This window comes from Mixophyes fleayi, chromosome 10 (assembly GCF_038048845.1).
Source record: "Mixophyes fleayi isolate aMixFle1 chromosome 10, aMixFle1.hap1, whole genome shotgun sequence".
Taxonomy (NCBI): Eukaryota; Metazoa; Chordata; class Amphibia; order Anura; family Limnodynastidae; genus Mixophyes; species Mixophyes fleayi.
This window is the reverse complement of record NC_134411.1, coordinates 45,196,249-45,214,028: the sequence shown is the minus strand read 5'-3', so window position 1 is coordinate 45,214,028 and position 17,780 is coordinate 45,196,249. Positions and strand designations below refer to the sequence as shown.

The 17,780-nt window shown below is 39.9% G+C and overlaps 1 protein-coding gene across 5 annotated transcripts in view; it reads left to right on the top strand.

Moving 5' to 3' along the window:
* Positions 1–17,780, top strand: part of MUS81 (MUS81 structure-specific endonuclease subunit) — a 109,003-nt gene that overhangs the window by 74,693 nt on the left and 16,530 nt on the right. For all 5 annotated transcript variants that reach the window (XM_075188642.1, XM_075188641.1, XM_075188639.1 and 2 more), the window contains 5 exons: positions 1,401–1,499; positions 4,153–4,233; positions 5,339–5,427; positions 7,622–7,789; positions 11,322–11,498. In XM_075188642.1, the coding sequence (XP_075044743.1) occupies positions 1,401–1,499; positions 4,153–4,233; positions 5,339–5,427; positions 7,622–7,789; positions 11,322–11,498 (614 nt within the window). The remainder of the gene's footprint in view (positions 1–1,400; positions 1,500–4,152; positions 4,234–5,338; positions 5,428–7,621; positions 7,790–11,321; positions 11,499–17,780) is intronic.

The window sequence follows — 17,780 nt, the reverse complement described above, 5'->3', positions numbered from 1 at the left end:
TCATCTTGGATGGCCTCTCGTCAACTCAAACTTAATCTTTCTAAAACAGAGTTAATAATATTCCCACCCGCCAACAAGAGCATACCTGACATTTCTATCTCTGTTGATAACATGACCATAAATCCCACCCCACAAGCTCGCTGCCTAGGTGTAATCCTTGATTCACGCCTATCCTTTGTTCCCCACATTGACTCTATATCTAAATCATGTTACATACATCTAAAGAACATTTCCAGAATCCGCACATATCTCACACAAGACACTGCTAAAACCTTAATTCATGCACTAATCATCTCCCGCATTGACTATTGCAATTCCCTCCTTACTGGTCTTCCCAAAAACAGACTCAAACCCCTAAAATCTATTTTACATGCTTCGGCAAGACTGATTTTCCTTGCAAATAGCTATTCCTCTGTTGAATCACTCTGTATGTCTCTACACTGGCTGCCTGTCTTCTACCGAATCCAATATAAAATACTTTTACTAACCTACAAGGCCATCAACAAAGCTGCACCAACATACATCTCCTCTCTTGTCTCAAAATATCTCCCAACTCGGCAACTCCGTTCTGCAAAAGATCTGCGTCTCTCATCCACCCTCATTACATCCTCCCATTCCCGGTTACAGGACTTTTTTCGGGCTGCACCCACTCTATGGAACTCTCTTCCTCGCACAATAAGACTCTCCTCTGTTCTACAAACTTTCAAGCGTTCTCTGAAAACCTACCTATTCAGACAAGCTTATAATATTCCTCAACCACCATCTTAACCTCACTACCTTTAGCCTGTTACACAATTTCACACAAGACAACTACCCCCGGAATAACATTGTTGTGTGACAGGATCATTTAGCTTATGAGTCACCCTACCTTTGCAGTCTGGCTGGGCCAAGATGCAAAATGTATACTTAACCTCATGTGTCAATCTCCCATTGTCCCATAGATTGTAAGCTTGCGAGCAGGGCCTTCTCACCTCTTTGTCTGTTTTACCCAGTTTGTTTATTAGTTTATTACGTTTGTCCCCAATTGTAAAGCGCTACGGAATATGTTGGCGCTATATAAATAAATGATGATGATGATGATGATGATATGCCTTTTTCCTGATTTCCCAGAGGTTGTGACATACGCTACACCTCAATGGTCAAATTATCACTGAAATCACAATGTAAACAAGCTCTCTACTGGGCTATGTTTACAGTCTTCACTGGATGGATGTGCTGGAGCTCTCTAGAGATTGACTGCTAAAAATCAATGGTTGCCAAGGATCCTCTTTTCCTCTTCAAAAGTATTTGTTTAAGATCTGTTAGACATCTAGTATATAAAAAACAACATATCTAATATATATAAAGATGAATGATTGCCTTTAACTGTATTACTTTATCATTTGTTTCTGTCATGGTAGAAAATAAAAAAGACAGATGGAAAAAAACAGCGTGAGTATGTGCCGCAGAGAAGGTCAGGTGGCTATGCAGTCCTGCTCACCCTCTACAAAGATAGCAAGGTAAGCAATAGTTTCATCAATCCAGGCTGTCCTCACTGTTACAGACATAAACCTTCATTTGTATACACCCTGTGAGTGATTCTTCACTGGCCATTGGAGTACATGTAGCCCAGTGCTAGAAATCCATTGATATGCTCAAAAAAAAAAAATGCTGCTTGAAGGAAACAAAACATCCTCCACTGTAAATAAATGACAGTAATATCCTTTAGAACATACAGCAGAATGTGTTATTAAACAGTAGGTATTCACATGAACCTGCTATAAAATAGTATTTAGAACTTTATATACAGTTGGAAACAATTTACACCAAAAGGGATAAATTACATTTGTGAAAGTTATGCAATATGCATACTATACAGAGTCTCCTGTAACTATAAATACCTGCTAGTCTGCATAGTACGCAAATTGCATATATTTCAGTAAGATACGTTCAAAGTGTATCTTGCGGTACCAGCATTTAAAAGAAAAACAAAACAAAATCCTCCTCTCCTCCCAAAAAAGTCAAACCAGTACTAGCGTGGCCAGTCTAGGCTAGTATTGGCAAAATAGGGGGGAGGAGAAAAATCGTGGGGCCCTCCCAAAGGCTATTGCAGCCAGGGCTTGTGGCACTATAGCATGAACACCCTCAGTGTGGGGTCCCACATATTACCAACCAAACCTATGCTGGTCAGAACAGGCTAAATTCCCAGTGATCTGTAGTGTAACCTTGAAAAAAATTTTTTGTTTTGTTGTTTTAAAAAAAATAATAAAATAAAATAAGACAAATTGTGGAAAAAAAAAGAAGCTTTTAATTCTAAATGAAGAGATCACACACATCCATTTTTAACTAGTTTATTTCCTCACCTAATTCACAAGGTCCAGATGGTTTTCCAGTGGTTAGTAAAAACAAGAAACCTTTGACAGACTACAGTCATCCTGCTCTGACCAGAGCTGCAAGCACAATGACCCTTACAGTACACTGAATTAATTGAGTTTCCCATATCCTGACCTCATGCTCTGAGTTCCGGCGAAAGGAATTCAGGCACACGCTAAACAACTAGGGTTAGCTGGTACTAGGGCAGGGAGAACCCATGCAGTGAGTTTTCCTGCTATGGTGCCACCAGCTACTGACACTTTTTGCCCCTCTGATTTTGACTGGCAGTGCTAGAGTTGGTTTGGCTTTTTTCCAATTCATTTATTTAGTTATCTTTTTTATTTTTTTTATTTTAATGTCGGTGCAGGGTCCGTGCTGATAATGATTATCATCAGGACATATATTTTACCAAGGGGGAAGCAGACACACGAGATATGCCTTCTGACAGGTGTATCTGGCTGCTTCCTACTTTGCATAGTACAGAAGGTGCGTGTAACACACTCTGGCTACCCTAGGCCTCCCCTTCTCTCCCCTGGTCCACTTCTCAAAGTGTAGATACACGCATTGGGCAGATATTTCTAGGGCTGCATACAGACCTAGCCATACGCTATTTTACTGTACATGTGCAGAAAAGTGTTTTTTTGTGTTTCAGAGTGGAGCCATGCACCTATAGCTCCACATTCTGGCTGGATCCTGTAGTTCAGCATACTTTGCCAAAAGGAAATTCTAAGTAGTGATTTGCATGGCTCCAACCATAATTACTTAATGGAGTTTTAAATCCCCCCTTCTAGTTTTTGTGGTGCAATGCTATTGTATATCTGTGTCAGATCAATACCTTCTTTTTTAATGCCCTTTATAAGAAGAATCCTTGGAATCTGGTGGCTACATTTCTGACAAAGGAGCTGCACTTACTATCACGTTTATGGCCGGAAGAAATTCAGTCAGCATTCAAAAGTCTGATATATGCTTTTTATATATATATATATATATATATATATATATATATATATATATATATATATATATATATATATATATAATATATATATATAGATATAGATATATCTTGTTGTTAGTATGTGTGTATATATATATATATATATATATATCAGATGCCCAGCGTTGCCCGGGTTTAAATCTTCAAATTATTAAGTGTTCAATGAGTTTGATTTAATTGTCAACCTTTTAAAAAATAATTAGCAGCCCAACAGCTCTTCCAACACACACACAAGCATCATGGTACTTTGAAAACATTTGAATATACAGGATGTTTGTTCATTAGTTTTATGAGTGATATCTGTGGAAAGCTGGGAGGGGGAAAAGGTTTGGAAATGAGAGAAGAAGGTAGAGGGAGGGAGGAGAGAATAAGCGGGGGAGAGTAGGGAGTAGGAAAGGCACTGATAACACTGAAAATATAGCTAATGACAATACATGCAACACATCTGGGGACATACGCCCCGTGCAGTTAAAGATCAAACATCAATAAGGACAAGAATCGTAAGCGCGGTGCATCGCACCCTGCCCAGGGGATCTGGAGACGGCCCAAAGACTATGTTCTAATAGTGGGGGGAGAGCTGAAGTGGACAGACAACTACGACCTTCTTGTAGGTACCACGGGGCCCACAGCATGTCGTTATTGTTTTTATATTAAATGTCATCCAAATCCAATCCATTACTATTTTTTTTTTTATCAAAGCTTCATAAACGGCACGTTTAATTGACCAGATACAATGTAATCACGTAGCCATAAAAACTAGTCTAAATATATTTTCTACTTTTTTTTTTTTTTGGGCTTTGCAGAATCCAAATTCCAAAGGTTACATGACCAAGGCAGAGCTGCAGAGAGATGCTCAGTCACTGTGTGACAAGTCATTCACTCTGGTAAGAGAACCATGTAGATCCTATAGGAAACATACTTACTATTATATTAGCGTATCAAATGTGGTATGCTGCCAGTCCCTGTTATAAATACTTAAGCAAGAACTCTCGTCACTGACCTGACATTTACCCATATATGGGTAAAACATATTTTAATTATAATATATATACTTTATATAATATATAATTGGTGTGCATGAGAACATATGCACTGAAATATGAATTCACCTGTTAAGATCTGAAACTGGCAATGCCTTTTGTGATATTGACCAATAATTTTTCTTAAAAGGCACATAAGAGTGCATGAAAATAAGCTCTTCAGAAAGTGCTTATCAGGCTGCTGGCATTTAGGCACTTTGCGTTTGTAAAACCATAAATAAAATCACAGCTAGAGAGGCTGAAATTGAAGCTACACAAATGCATGTGAAATATTCTACTCCCATCTAATTTGGAATGCATGACATCTTTCTTATGTTTACGCCACTATATAAAGAAAGGGCTGTTGCTGAGTTGGGTGCACATCCGTTTTTTTTAGCTCTTTTACATACATCTTTTCCATACAACCCTTTCACACCAAAGAAGTCATATGTTTATATTTAATGTCAATTTGTTTGCATCTGACACTTGCTCCTCCATACAACTGAAGGGTTGATCTAACGTAGACCAAGTACAGTATGGACGTGTTCGCAAGTCAGTAGCCGTATCACCGGCAAGTGCCTGAGGGCTAGTGCAAATGCACAGTGATAATGGTGACGGTTTTTAAACCTTGCGAGGGGGTGTATTAGCCTAGGGTTCAGGCCCTGGGTTACTCACGCACCACTGTTTTGATTTTACCCCATTACACTATTTTATCTCCATGTTGGAGTTCATTTCTCTTGTTTTTTGACTGCACATTTTGTTCTTCTTAATATGCAATATTTATTTTAACAAGATCAGTTTGAGCTTAACCATTGTGTGCCTATAATTTAGTCCATGTTTGTTCATATATCTTAATTTGGGTTTTCTGCGTGCATTTTGTATCGTCACAGTTTAAACTACAGTCTGTTTTATGTTCCTGCATACTAGAAAGACGCTGTATAAAACTTTTTTGGTTTGTTCTCATGTACAGACTGACCCCAGCAATAAGTACACAGCCTGGTCTTCTGTCAGTACATTAATTCAGAAGGATTTGGTCATCAAAACTCATGTCCCAGCCAGGTAATATAGTAAGTCTTTTCACCAACCCTCTAGGTGGCATTGAATGTAACCCCACTATTAAACCAGTGGGGAGGAGTTAAGGTTGGTATGGACTGTGATTCATTGTTTAGCATCTCGCCATAAGAACCACTGCTTATAAAGTCTTTCCAGCCCTTTCCTGTGTAATAACAAACAAGCTTCACAAACATGAATTGACATATATAGAAATCAGTGTGTGTAAGGTGGTTTTATTTACCTTGACGTCAGTGTCTCCTACCTGAAAAACCAAACATTACGTGTTCTGTGACTCATTCCTTATCATCCTCACTGTTTCATTCTGCACAGTCATTCCAAAACATTACTACATACTTACTAAGCTCTAGTATCCTGCTTCACTGTTTTCAGGAAGTTGGGTTTTGCTTGTGTGCTTGTAAATGATACAAATGTACATATATGTCTATTGCTTTATGACAAAAAGGAAATGATGTCACTTATAACTACGAAGCAACATTATGCTGGATTTCCGGCAGGTCATTTCCTTTATTGGATTTAGCAGGAATGTTAGGTTGAAGTTAGCAAAGCTTTTATTGGTTTCAGTCTGAGCCCTGTCCATGATTTAGTGTGACTGTAAGGAAGCCATTGCATGTAAATGTTGGTGTATGTTAACCCTTATTTTATTTTAAATTGAGTGGTTGTGACTTGTACTCAGACATGTGCTGTATGCTTTATATGCGTTGCGTTCATATGGTAGCATAATCATGGATGTACACTGATCTGAGCCTTGATTTCCCTGCCATTTATAATATTGTTGTAACCATTCCCAGTGCGACCTATAGCCTTTTTTTATTTCTCTCTATCAATTACATTTTGTCTCCTGCTACATCAGCTTGTCTTTTGATATAAGCCATTCTTTAGAGCTACTGTAGACAATGTCTCTATCACTAGTTATGTGCAACCCAGCTGAATACAGTATATTTATCTCTGATGCTCTTATTATTGATTCTGAAGTCATAACGTGAGCACAGTAAGCAACAGGCTTAATAGAATGCATGGATAGTAATATCTTCACAATAACGTTACTAGCCAACCATGGGTTATCCTACTCTTTGGACTTGCATCTTCATGCTGCTGCACTGATGTCATAGTATGATCTGATCCTTCTCTGCAAATGTAATGTGTGACCCACTTCTAAAACCAATGATCACTGAAAGATATCATCATACTAGCAGTGGATGCATGCATACCTGTAAAATGCTTCCAATAAAAGTAATGTTTGACCCCATGAGTGCAAATAAACAATCATATACTGTCACCTGCTTTTCCTTTTGTATACCACATCCACTTGCTTATTATGCAAGGATATTGTGATGTTAAATTCTTGCGCATAGCAGATTTATTAAGGGTCAAAATGTGAGTGTTATATAAGTCTTGAAATTGACAGGGAATCCAAGAAAGCATGCAAAACAACAATGCATAAATAAATGTGAGATTTTTACCCTACACAAAACATAGACTTAACAAGCACAGAAACAATTGCTCTCTTCTATTCTCCTATTAGAGCCGATTGCTGACATGTATCAAAGCCATAGTTGGCCATAATCTTATGTATTTGACATGATTGCTCTTAATGCATTTCCGTTGCTTAAATAGACTGTTCGTTCTTCAAAGCAGATAATTTTTCCTAATGTTTGAAGTTCCTATTCCTGTTTGGCATATATGTTTCAAGGTACTATCCATACCTTGTGATGCTGTATAAAAATACACAGTACACACTACTTACACATTCATCCATGCATCATAGCCCAAATTTGCTTGGAGAAAAAAGCTTCTGGCTATGACCCCAAGTAAATAACTTCAGAAGTTTAGTCATGTGTGGAAATACAGGTTTCACTATAGCCAACATACTATGGAGACACTGTTGTATTGTGTATTTAGCTCCAATGGGAACTGTTACTTTAAGGAGGAGATTCAATTTGATGTCCGGTGATGTGGTGCATGGACATAAAACTGCGCACATTGCCGGCAATTACAGTAGAAATCTCTGCTCATTTTTCCTCACACCTATATGAGATGCAAGGAAAAGTGAGCGGAGATTTCTTTCAAATCTCTGCCGTGAGGTGTCTCGCGTACGTTCTGGAGACATCTTGTGTCTAGTTGAATTCCCCCCTAAGACTCTGTTAATGTGCTCTTTTCTCTTTGATTATCTTCTATAAAGATATTCTCTAACGGAGAAAGGCCTTGAACTAGCACAGAGATTGGAGGCTGCTGAGCAAGGGCTTCAAGACAAGAATGATAGAACCAGGCAAGTAGATGCCATCTCACCTGAAGGAGTCCTAGAGGATACTTCTACAATGGACTGTAGACAAAGTATACCAAATACCCTGTAAGTAAATAAATATATTTTTACCTATTTTAAGGAATTTGAATTTAATCCTACTAGAAGTTGATATCACAGCACATTTCTTCAGACTGTATTGACTACATTAATAGTATAGAATAATGTTATTCGTATTTCTTATATAAGTCAACTTGTATTTGGATTTGATTGTTATCTAATGGCAACACAAAGACACATAGAGTTTGATGTGCTTATGCCCATAATTTTATTAGATATATTTTTTATTATTATATTTACACCTTTTTGAGGGACAGCCTCACTTGTCCACTGTAGTGTGGCATGGGCTGTTCTTCACCCCCACCTCTGTCCCCAGTTTTACATGTGGCAAATAGTCAAATGGACCCTTAGCCTTCTAGGGTAAGGAGGGGAAAGACAATGCTACATACCGCTGCAGCATCACTGTCCAGAACGCCTCGATGTCCAAGGCAGCCAAGGATGGAGTTGCCTTCAGCAGTGAAATACACTGTAGTGTACTCCAAATTGGAGGCCAGCTGAATGACTTGTTAGCATTTTCAAAGAAGGCTGCTGCTGGGAATGATGACTGCTCTATGGAGGATGAGTCTTCAGAACTGCAAGTTACCATAGGGCTTCCCCTGGAGAATACCACAGCAAGGGTGCAGAACCAGGTGGTCACAGGATTCGGCCAACCGAGAGCAGAAGCGCTGTTATCACAACAGCTCCTTTGCATTTAGTATGATAACAGTGTAAATGATCCTCCAGATTGCTTCAGCATGTCACAACAGCCTGAATTTCCATCACATATTGGTCCAGTAGCACCAGACCTTTAAGGAGTATCTGCTGCTCCCCCACGACTTCATTCACAGGAAAGTATTTTGGCCTTCTACTCTGTTCTCTCATTAGCCTAGTGGAATAAAACAGCTGGAGTCTGTTACTTTAGAAGATGAAGGGTCATTTTGAGACAGCAATTTTGCTACCAGGGTGCGGACATGTTCAATTTCTAGGAAGAGAGGGGCTAGGTTCCCAACCTTGTTGGTCTACAGATATTCCTGTGATAAACACCACATTTCCTGTGTTCCTCAGCGCCCTCCAGGTGCTCAAACTCTGCAGACAACACCTGAGCCAGAGTGGGTCTGGTCCCTAGCGCTGCCTACCTATCCTGGTGGCAGAAAACTAAGGGCATTCAGTCCCGTAACTTACCTGGGCTAGGTCCCTAATTCACTCTGTTATAGACCTTTTGAGAAAGGTCTGCAAGCTCCCCCTTTTTCAAACAATCAGGCATCTGGGAATATTTTTCAAATGAGTTGGTGGTGGACCCATCTTCAAGTGATGAGAATGGCAGAACTATAGCAGGTGACTAGGATAGGGCCTTAAACAATTTGGTAGTCCCTCTGGAATCCAATGTGCCCCTCCCTGTGGCACAGAGGTACTTTGGACCCTGAATGGTCAGGTCTCACAATACCAAGAACATCCCCTGCACGTCCACAGTTGTTCCCAAAGACTAGCTGAATGAGCCGTTTGTTGTGGAGCTTGGGGTAGATACCTTTTGGCTCTGTATTTCCTAGATATGGAATTTCCAGAGTGGTGTGGCAGCAGACTTCAGGGGTGGCTGTTGGTGGATAAATACAGGCAGAAGAAAGTTATTTAGGGGTTCCAAAATCACAATTCAAGTCATAGCTGAAGCCTTGCTCCTTTTAATATGTTGTACGCATCCTCCTGCATTGAGTGCGAGACCTTAAATTCAGCCACATTAGCAGTCAGATCCTCAGCCAATTTAATATTTAAAAAAAATATATAAAAAAAATATATATATATATATATATATATATATATATATATATATATATATATATATATATATATATATATATATATATATATGTTTTATACTATATGGACAAAAGTATTTGGCTACACCTGTTAATTATTGTATTGAGGTGTTTCGATCAGTCCCGTTACCAGAGCTGTATAAAATCGAGCACCTAGCTCTGCAGTCTCCATTTGCAAACATTTGTGATACAAAATGGGTCCTTCTGAAGAGCTCAGTGACTTCAAGCGTAGTACTGTGACAGGATGCTACCTTTGCAATGAGACGGTTCGTGAAATTTCATCCCTGCTGGATATTCCACTGTCAACTGTAAGTGATATTATTAGACAGTGGAAGTGTTTAGGAACAACAGCAACTCAGCCACAACGACTGCTAAGGCACATGGTGCGTAAATGTCGCCAACACTCTGCTGATTCCATAACTGAAGAGGTCCAAACTTCCACTGGCATTAATGTAAGCACAGAAACTTTGCGTCAGGAGCTTAATGGAATGGGTTTCCATGGCCGAGCAGCTGCATGCAAGCCTCACATCACCAAGACCAATGCCAAGAATCGAATGGATTGGTGTAAAGCACACCAACATTGGACTGTGGAGCAGTGGAAATGTGTCCTGTGGAGTGACGAATCACGCTTCTCTGTTTAGTAGTCAGATGGGCGAGTCTGGGTTTGGCAGATGCCAGGAGATTGTTACCTGCCTGATGGCATTATGCCAACTGTGAAGTATGGTGGAGGAGGGATAATGATATGGGGTTATTTTTCAGGGTTTGGGCTAGGCCCCTTATCTCCAGTGAAGGGTAATCTTAATGCTTCAGTATACCAAGTCATTTAGGACAATGCTATGCTTCCAACTTTGTGGCAACAATTTAAGGAAGGCCCTTTTCTATTCCAACATGACTGTGCCCCAGTGCACAAACCAAGGACTACAAAGATATGGTGTGATGAGTTCTGTGTGGAAGAATTTGACTCTCTCGCACAGAGCCTTGACCTCAACCCCATTGAATACCTTAGGGATGAACTAGGGTGGAGATTTCGAGCCAGGCCTTCTCGTCCAACATCAGAGCCTGACCTCATAAATCAAGTGCCTTCTGGAATCCGCAAGGATTTGAACTTTTGATTTTGTATTTTCAAGTGAGATTTGTGGATTACTTATACACTTATTGGCCTTGGACATTTACCTACAAAAGGAACTTTTATTCGCTATTAGATCAAGGACTGGCCTTGGCCTTATTGATATTGGTTTTCTCTATGTATGCTTATGGTGCTTCCATTAGGTAGAAATCATTGTTATTTACTGCTATGAACCATTGATGTGTTCAAGTTTTACGTATGACATTTTTAGCTTATTGATTTATTAAATATATGTTTCTTCATTAACCAACTCACTTCACTACATTCTTCCCTATTGCATCTGGGAAATTAATATTTTGTTCTATTTACCTGGAGTGTAGAGCCCCCCACCCCTCCACATTTTTTCCTAATACGGCAGCATGCTAATTTAATATATGTACATTTTTTAGCATAATGACTTTGTTTTCATGTGTCCTGCTTTCTATTGTCAAAACACAATCCATTCTCAGTGTTATCTGTCTATTGTACCCTCACAGCTTCTTGCTAATGGCAATCAATATGTACCTTTTTATTCCATGTAATTTCTATGCCCAAAGTAAACTGTCCATACTGCTAATTGTTCTAATTTATGTATTATTGAGGACCTTTTGCATCTTGTTTGCAGAGTTCCCCCGTATAAAACTCTTAGCCTGTCGTCAGCCTCCACCTATTCCATCATGGTCAGCAGTAAGCAGCCCAGTGAACATCCTACAACCATCTGTCATAACCATGTGCCTGATTTCAGTCTGCTACCAGGAGACTTCAACGTATTACTTTGTGTTGATTTCATTGAGACCACAGGGTAAGACTTCAAGACTTAAATTTGTACACAGCAGTTTTAGGGTGAAATGGATGAAAATGCATCAAAACTAACAAGCACTTTAAATGATTTTAGATTTTTATGCATTGTACTGGTAGTGCACATTAACTAGTGAGAGTATGCGGTGTTCTAAAATTTTAAAAGCAACGGTGCAAACGGCATCATTAACTCTTATTTGTCCAACTTTGAATGCACTTTTTCATTTACATTTACTTTTATTTTTTTCTGTATGTAGCTTGTAAAAATGCCCTTTCAAATAACTCTTAGGATGTTTTAATTGTGTAGTATAATTGTATAGGCAATTATACTATCATCAGGCAATTTCAAGTGAGTTTAAAAAGATTATCTCACATCCCTTCCCATCCCTAGTCATTATGTTAGAACTTCACAGGCAGACTTACTGTTATTTTTATTTTGTTCATTATTTTGTTGAAACAGCCCCACAGCACTCTATGTATGTGTGTGTGTGTGTGTGTGTGTGTGTGTGTGTGTGTGTGTGTGTGTGTGTGTACATATATAATATATATATATATATAATGTTCCCTGTGTTTCCATGCTCGTCTGGTATGACTGCAGGATCTCTAGGTGGGTCCAGTCAGTGGCACTTTTCCTATCTACCTATAACGAATTCAAAATGGAAGCTCCTCCCCTCTATGTATTTTCGCCAACTGATCACCAGTATTTCACTTACAAAGCCCCAACGGATAGGTTACACAGGAATACAAGGAGCATAACAACACATAACACCCAAGCCAAACAATCATTCAAAGTTGAACCAATAAGCGTAAAGGGTGTCCCCCAGGTGAAATCAAAAATAGATTTATCGTAATTACAAAAATCCTCTATATCTGTGGAACAAAGCTACCATGGGAACCAGTGTTCTCCACCGAAAATTTTGCCAGTTGGGTGTCATTAAGTATTAGCCAGGTGTTGGCAGTTGTAATACTTTGTAATAATATTGAAACATTTTGGAGGTTATTGCACACACCTGCCAGAACTGTCAGACTGGCTTTGTAACCTCTGCATTCTAACTGGACAAATACTCAATATGATAAATATGATATAGCAATTACCCTTGCGTATCAAACCATTGTCGCATTGATTGTAAGCTTGCGAGCAGGGCCTTCTTACCTCTACGTATGTATGTTGTAATGGAATAAATTATGGTACAGATAGAGAACTTCTAAGCTAACTTTCTTAGACACAAAAACCTGAAAAGGTAGAAGCTGTAAAGGTATGGCTGGAGAACCAGGAAACCACCAAACATAGCTGCTTGTCCAAGGCCCCATACCATAGTGTCCAGTAAGCACTCGCTCATCTGGTAGAGTGAGTGGATACATTTTCAGGGAACCAAATCCCAGAGCTGAATAGTATTTCTTATCCACCAGGCAAGGTCTGCTTAGTTGCTAGCTAATCCGTCTTCTGCGTAAGGGAACCAGAAGAGAATTCATCATCTGAATATTGGAAGTCCTATCCAAGTAAAATTTTAGAGTTCACCACATTCAGCAAACAGCAGCACCTGCTCACCCAATGATCCAAATCACTTCCAAGAAGGAATAACTATATTCTGGTTAAGGTGGAACTAGGCACCAACTAGTTTGAAAAAAAAAAAAAAGACATGCTACACAAGGATACAATATCCTCATGGACATTATGAACAGAGGCCTACAGAAAGATGCTCCCAAATCTGAGCTCAATGCTTTCCATTGTCTCTAGTGCTGAAAGTTGCAGTGCGGAAAGAACCTTATCAAGGTCTCGTGGAGATAAAAAAAAAAGGAACATGCAGCAGTTATCCTGAAAACTCCTTGGCCGAGGCTTGAATTGGCAGTAAACTAATTCCTAGGATACTGACCGTCCCTTAGAAAAGATGAGGTTTGAAACCCCCTACATTCGCAATGTTAAGATAACATTTCCACACTCTATGAAGGAGTTTAAAATGCCATCGGGATCTTTAACATAGTCTATATAACTTCCCCTTGAAGAGTTTTTACCTCAACAACCATGCCATTAAAGCCAACTTGGCGAGTTTATATTCCACATAGGTATTGGATGTATTGTGCAGTGTCTTGTGCAGTAAAGCACAGCAGACCTACTCCCGAATTCAACAGAGCACATATCCATATCCGTGCCTTGATAAACTTGGGAGTGTGCAAAGCTGAAATATGTGCGTTTAATACCAAACGCAGGATGTGCTTAGTATGCGTGCCTTGATGCATATTGTTTCAACTAATTTTTTATTTCACTTTACAGATGTTATACAGTTCATTATGTAGAATATCACAGCTACCCAGTTTGTCTTTCAGTGCTGATGGTGCAGCCATGATACATATGACGCTTTCCAGTCAAAGGGCATGTCTGAATAAACTTAATCATGTGCTTCTCTACAGTTTGAATCTCATCTCTGCCCCAGGTTTTTTTATGTACTTCTTTACAACCTGAAAGGAGGCAGACTGGCCCTTTACGAAGCTGCGAAAAGCAGAGAAGGCCACATACTTTTGCATACTAACACTGTGTGCTACACTGACCTTTTGGCTGGGCATTTGTGCCATGTTTCCAGATCTCCCTTCTGACATGGAGGTGTTGACTGAATGCATGCCCACTTGCCTCACTGTTACAGGGGATTGCTCATCCTCTGACCCGTCACTCTGTAGCTGGACCAGTTCTGAAAAGTAACAGATGTGTAAATGGTCGAGGTAAAATTTAAAACCATACATTAGATACAAGATTTCCGACTTATGTATCAATGTCCCATCTCTTCCAAATTCTTGCCTTTGAATTCAGCCACACTTCCCCTCTCGAGCCATTAAAAGTTTACTGATTTTGTCTTGTTGGAGGGTGCCTTCTGGGAGGCTGTCATACTGCTGGTGCACCTTGTCGCCCCCAAGGATGTCTGCTAATTGATCCATTTCTGTGTCGTTTAGGTTGAGGACCTTTGCATGAGTGGCAACATGCTTTTGAAGCTTTGTGGGAAAAAGTATTTGGAGATTTTTAGCTAAACACTCTTGGGCAAAGAGGTATATGCAATTAGAGCCTCTGAAATGTGGCAATGCAGTGGGTCTGTCAAACACATAGACATTTTGGGTAGCCCTGCCACATTCTTCACACTTCTCTGCAAGAAGTTCCATTGTGCTTTGCATTGCTGGAGTCAGCAGCATCTTTCCCGGATTTCAATCCCTGTGAAGTGACGGTAGAGGTTCTTCTCAAGCTCGAAAAGCATTAGGACAACATCTTTGTGGAGATGCCCAATTGTTAATCGAAGGCTTGTGGGATAAATTGATTTGGTTCTACTTCGACTCCTTGAGAATTTTTTCAAGACAGCAAATGAGATCAGTTCATTACATCTTGCCTCATAGATCTTCCTGAAGTTGTGTGCATTTGTAACTGCAGCAGTGTAGCACTTCATCATTGCGTGACACTCCACAATGCTCAATATCTTTTGAAAGCCATGCCTGACCTCCAGAGCCAGCAAGGGTGTCTTAAATGTACCAGTTTTAACGTCCTAGCCAGCAACAAGTTTCTCAACGTCTACTACATGTAGAAAGTTTGATGTGATAGTAAAATCTTCCATCGCTCCAAAGACGTAGCTCTTCTGGACTGAAGCAGTAACCTGCCCATTTCTCAAAGCTTCCCACGGATGTACTCGTGTTTGCCAACATCTGTCCTGACCCGGTTGAAGAGATGCTGCTCTATCTGCATGATGCATCGGTCATTTGTGACTGAGTAAAATTTTATCTGGAGTCATATTGCTCAAGAGCTTTCAGAAGCCACTATTCATGTCAGGTGGAACAGACTGAGCAGGTATTTTCTTGCAAACAAGCCTTGACAAGCAGCACATTGCATGAAGCCTTCGGGAACCATATCCTTGTCTGGTAGTTTGCATTGAAACAGAACACAGCATCCTGTCTTTATCCCCTCAGAGTTGTGTGCAAAGTTTCCTCTATTTCGAATGATGTGAAAATTGCATGTACCTTTCTTTTGAGTGCTTTGGAAAGTTCATGACCCAACCAACTTCAGTCTCATTACGTTGAACATGCTCGATATACTGGGCTATTTTTCAGAGTACCTGCTGTACTGATTTCTGTTAAACGCCCTGGAGCCATCACTCTCTTTATTTTTTTTGGGATGGACACTACATCATCTTTCTGGCCTACTGTGTTTAAAACACTGCCGCCATCAGGTTGAGAATCATTGTGCATAGAACATGTCTTTGTGTTCCTTCATTTTGTTTCACTACCACGCAATGGCGCATCACTGATACCTGAACCACTCCTCCTCTGAAGTGTCAGAAGCATATTCATCTCCTCTGCTCTCCAGGCTGTAGTCTGTGCCACCACTGGGCTGTGTCCTGCTCCACTGTCTCCACTTTACTTTCAGCAGGAGAAGGATGTGACCGTGTTTTATCCCTATTATTTGTAAAAGGGCAGGAGAGCTGCAATCTTCTTCTCTTCAAGCGCATAGCCGAGCAAACGTATGTTCCACTGCCATCTAGTGGTGGCGTGCACACACTTTCTCCTCCACGTCAGACACACACGCACACTTTTGGTCTGAGAAAAGTGACTCGCGGGGGGACATGCCAGATTTTGATGCCGAGTATATTAGCAAGGTCCCCTGCATTGACTATCGTAGATAAGTTTCGTGGGGACCTAATTTTTTGTCGTCATTACGAACAAGGCCCCCACAGTGTTGGTGTGTAAACAGGCCAATGTCCCCACAAGTATAGGAATACAAGCACACAAACATTTATCTCACCCTCCCCCAACTGGCTACTTATGGGAAAACTTAAAGCGTACTATATATTCCTGATTCAGAATTAACTAGTGACAGGGAAATATAGCAGGAGGGACAGGTGTAGGTAGACGGGAGTATGGGGTAAGTAAATGGACAAGAGGAGCAGGGGGTGAGGCACAGATAAAAGCAGATGGGAAGAGAGAGAGGGGGTGGGGTTACCTTGGATTAAGAACAGGGTCATATAGGGAGTGTGGACAGATAAATGATAAATGGTCGCAAGGAAGACATAAAAGGGATTGACGAATAGCAGATGTGCAGCACTTCTAATTTTGACCACTGTATGTAGATATAATGTATGTATAGCTAATGTTTCTGTGTGTGTGTAATTATATATCATATACAGTATGTATATATTTTTTATTTTATATTTTTTCTATTTTTTTTTAGTGTATGTATATATGTGTATATGTATGTATGTGTGTGTGTATATATATATATATATATATATATATATATATATATATATATCTATATGTATAATACTATATGTAACAGGTCATGTTGGGGAGCTGTTTGTCAAGACCACAGACTGCAGAAATCTCAATGTCCTAGAACCCACAGAGATTTGCCTGGCCCTTCAGGGGTGATCTGACAGGCAGTGCAATATGGATGGAGTGGGACAATGTTTTGGAGGGTGGCATATCTAAACCATCTTGGCTATTGTTTAAGAAGTATTTGGCAGAAGGATTCAATGTCATTCTATCACCCATTTGGAAAACTGGGAGGTCAGTAGTCATAGATGGCAGACCCTAGTCTCCCAGTGTGGTCTCTTTATCAGAAAACCTTGGATACTGCAACCATCTGTACAGGTGGATGCAATTATGATTACCTGGAAACACGTGCAGTTATCATTGCTTTGCACAAAAAGTGCTTCACAGGCAAGGATATTGCTGCTAGTAAGATTGCACCTAAATCACCCTTTTATTTTACTTCAGTATACCATAGCAACATCTGACAAAAACATATAAAAACACTGAAGCAGCAAAGTTTGTGAAAACCAATACTTGTGTCATTCTCAATTGGCCATGACTGTAGTGTGAGCCCTAAATTCTTATACTTACAATATACCAATTTATTCTGGTACTCAAAGTCTTGCTCTTCTAGTATTCAAGTAAGGACAAGATGGCCTTCTTATAGATCGTCTCACACATAAAATAATAAGTTGGCCTATACTATGGCTGGCAGTCCTCCTCTCCTTAGTTTGATGGTTCACCCTATATGAGCAGTAAGCCTTTTGTGGGCGTTTAGATATGGGATGTATGTGTAGGGTGGTCACATAATTCTCCTTTCGCAACCTCTTAAAGTTTTATCAGGTGCACCTTGTCTCCTCAGCTGTGGCAAGCTTATACAGGAAAGTGTTGCAGGCAGTGGTTGTGGAATAAACATCTCTCATCCCATCCCCATAACAGGGCACATTGTAAATTTGGAATCCCATATTATATATCTGTTTCCCCCTGACTGAAGAAGAAAACTAGA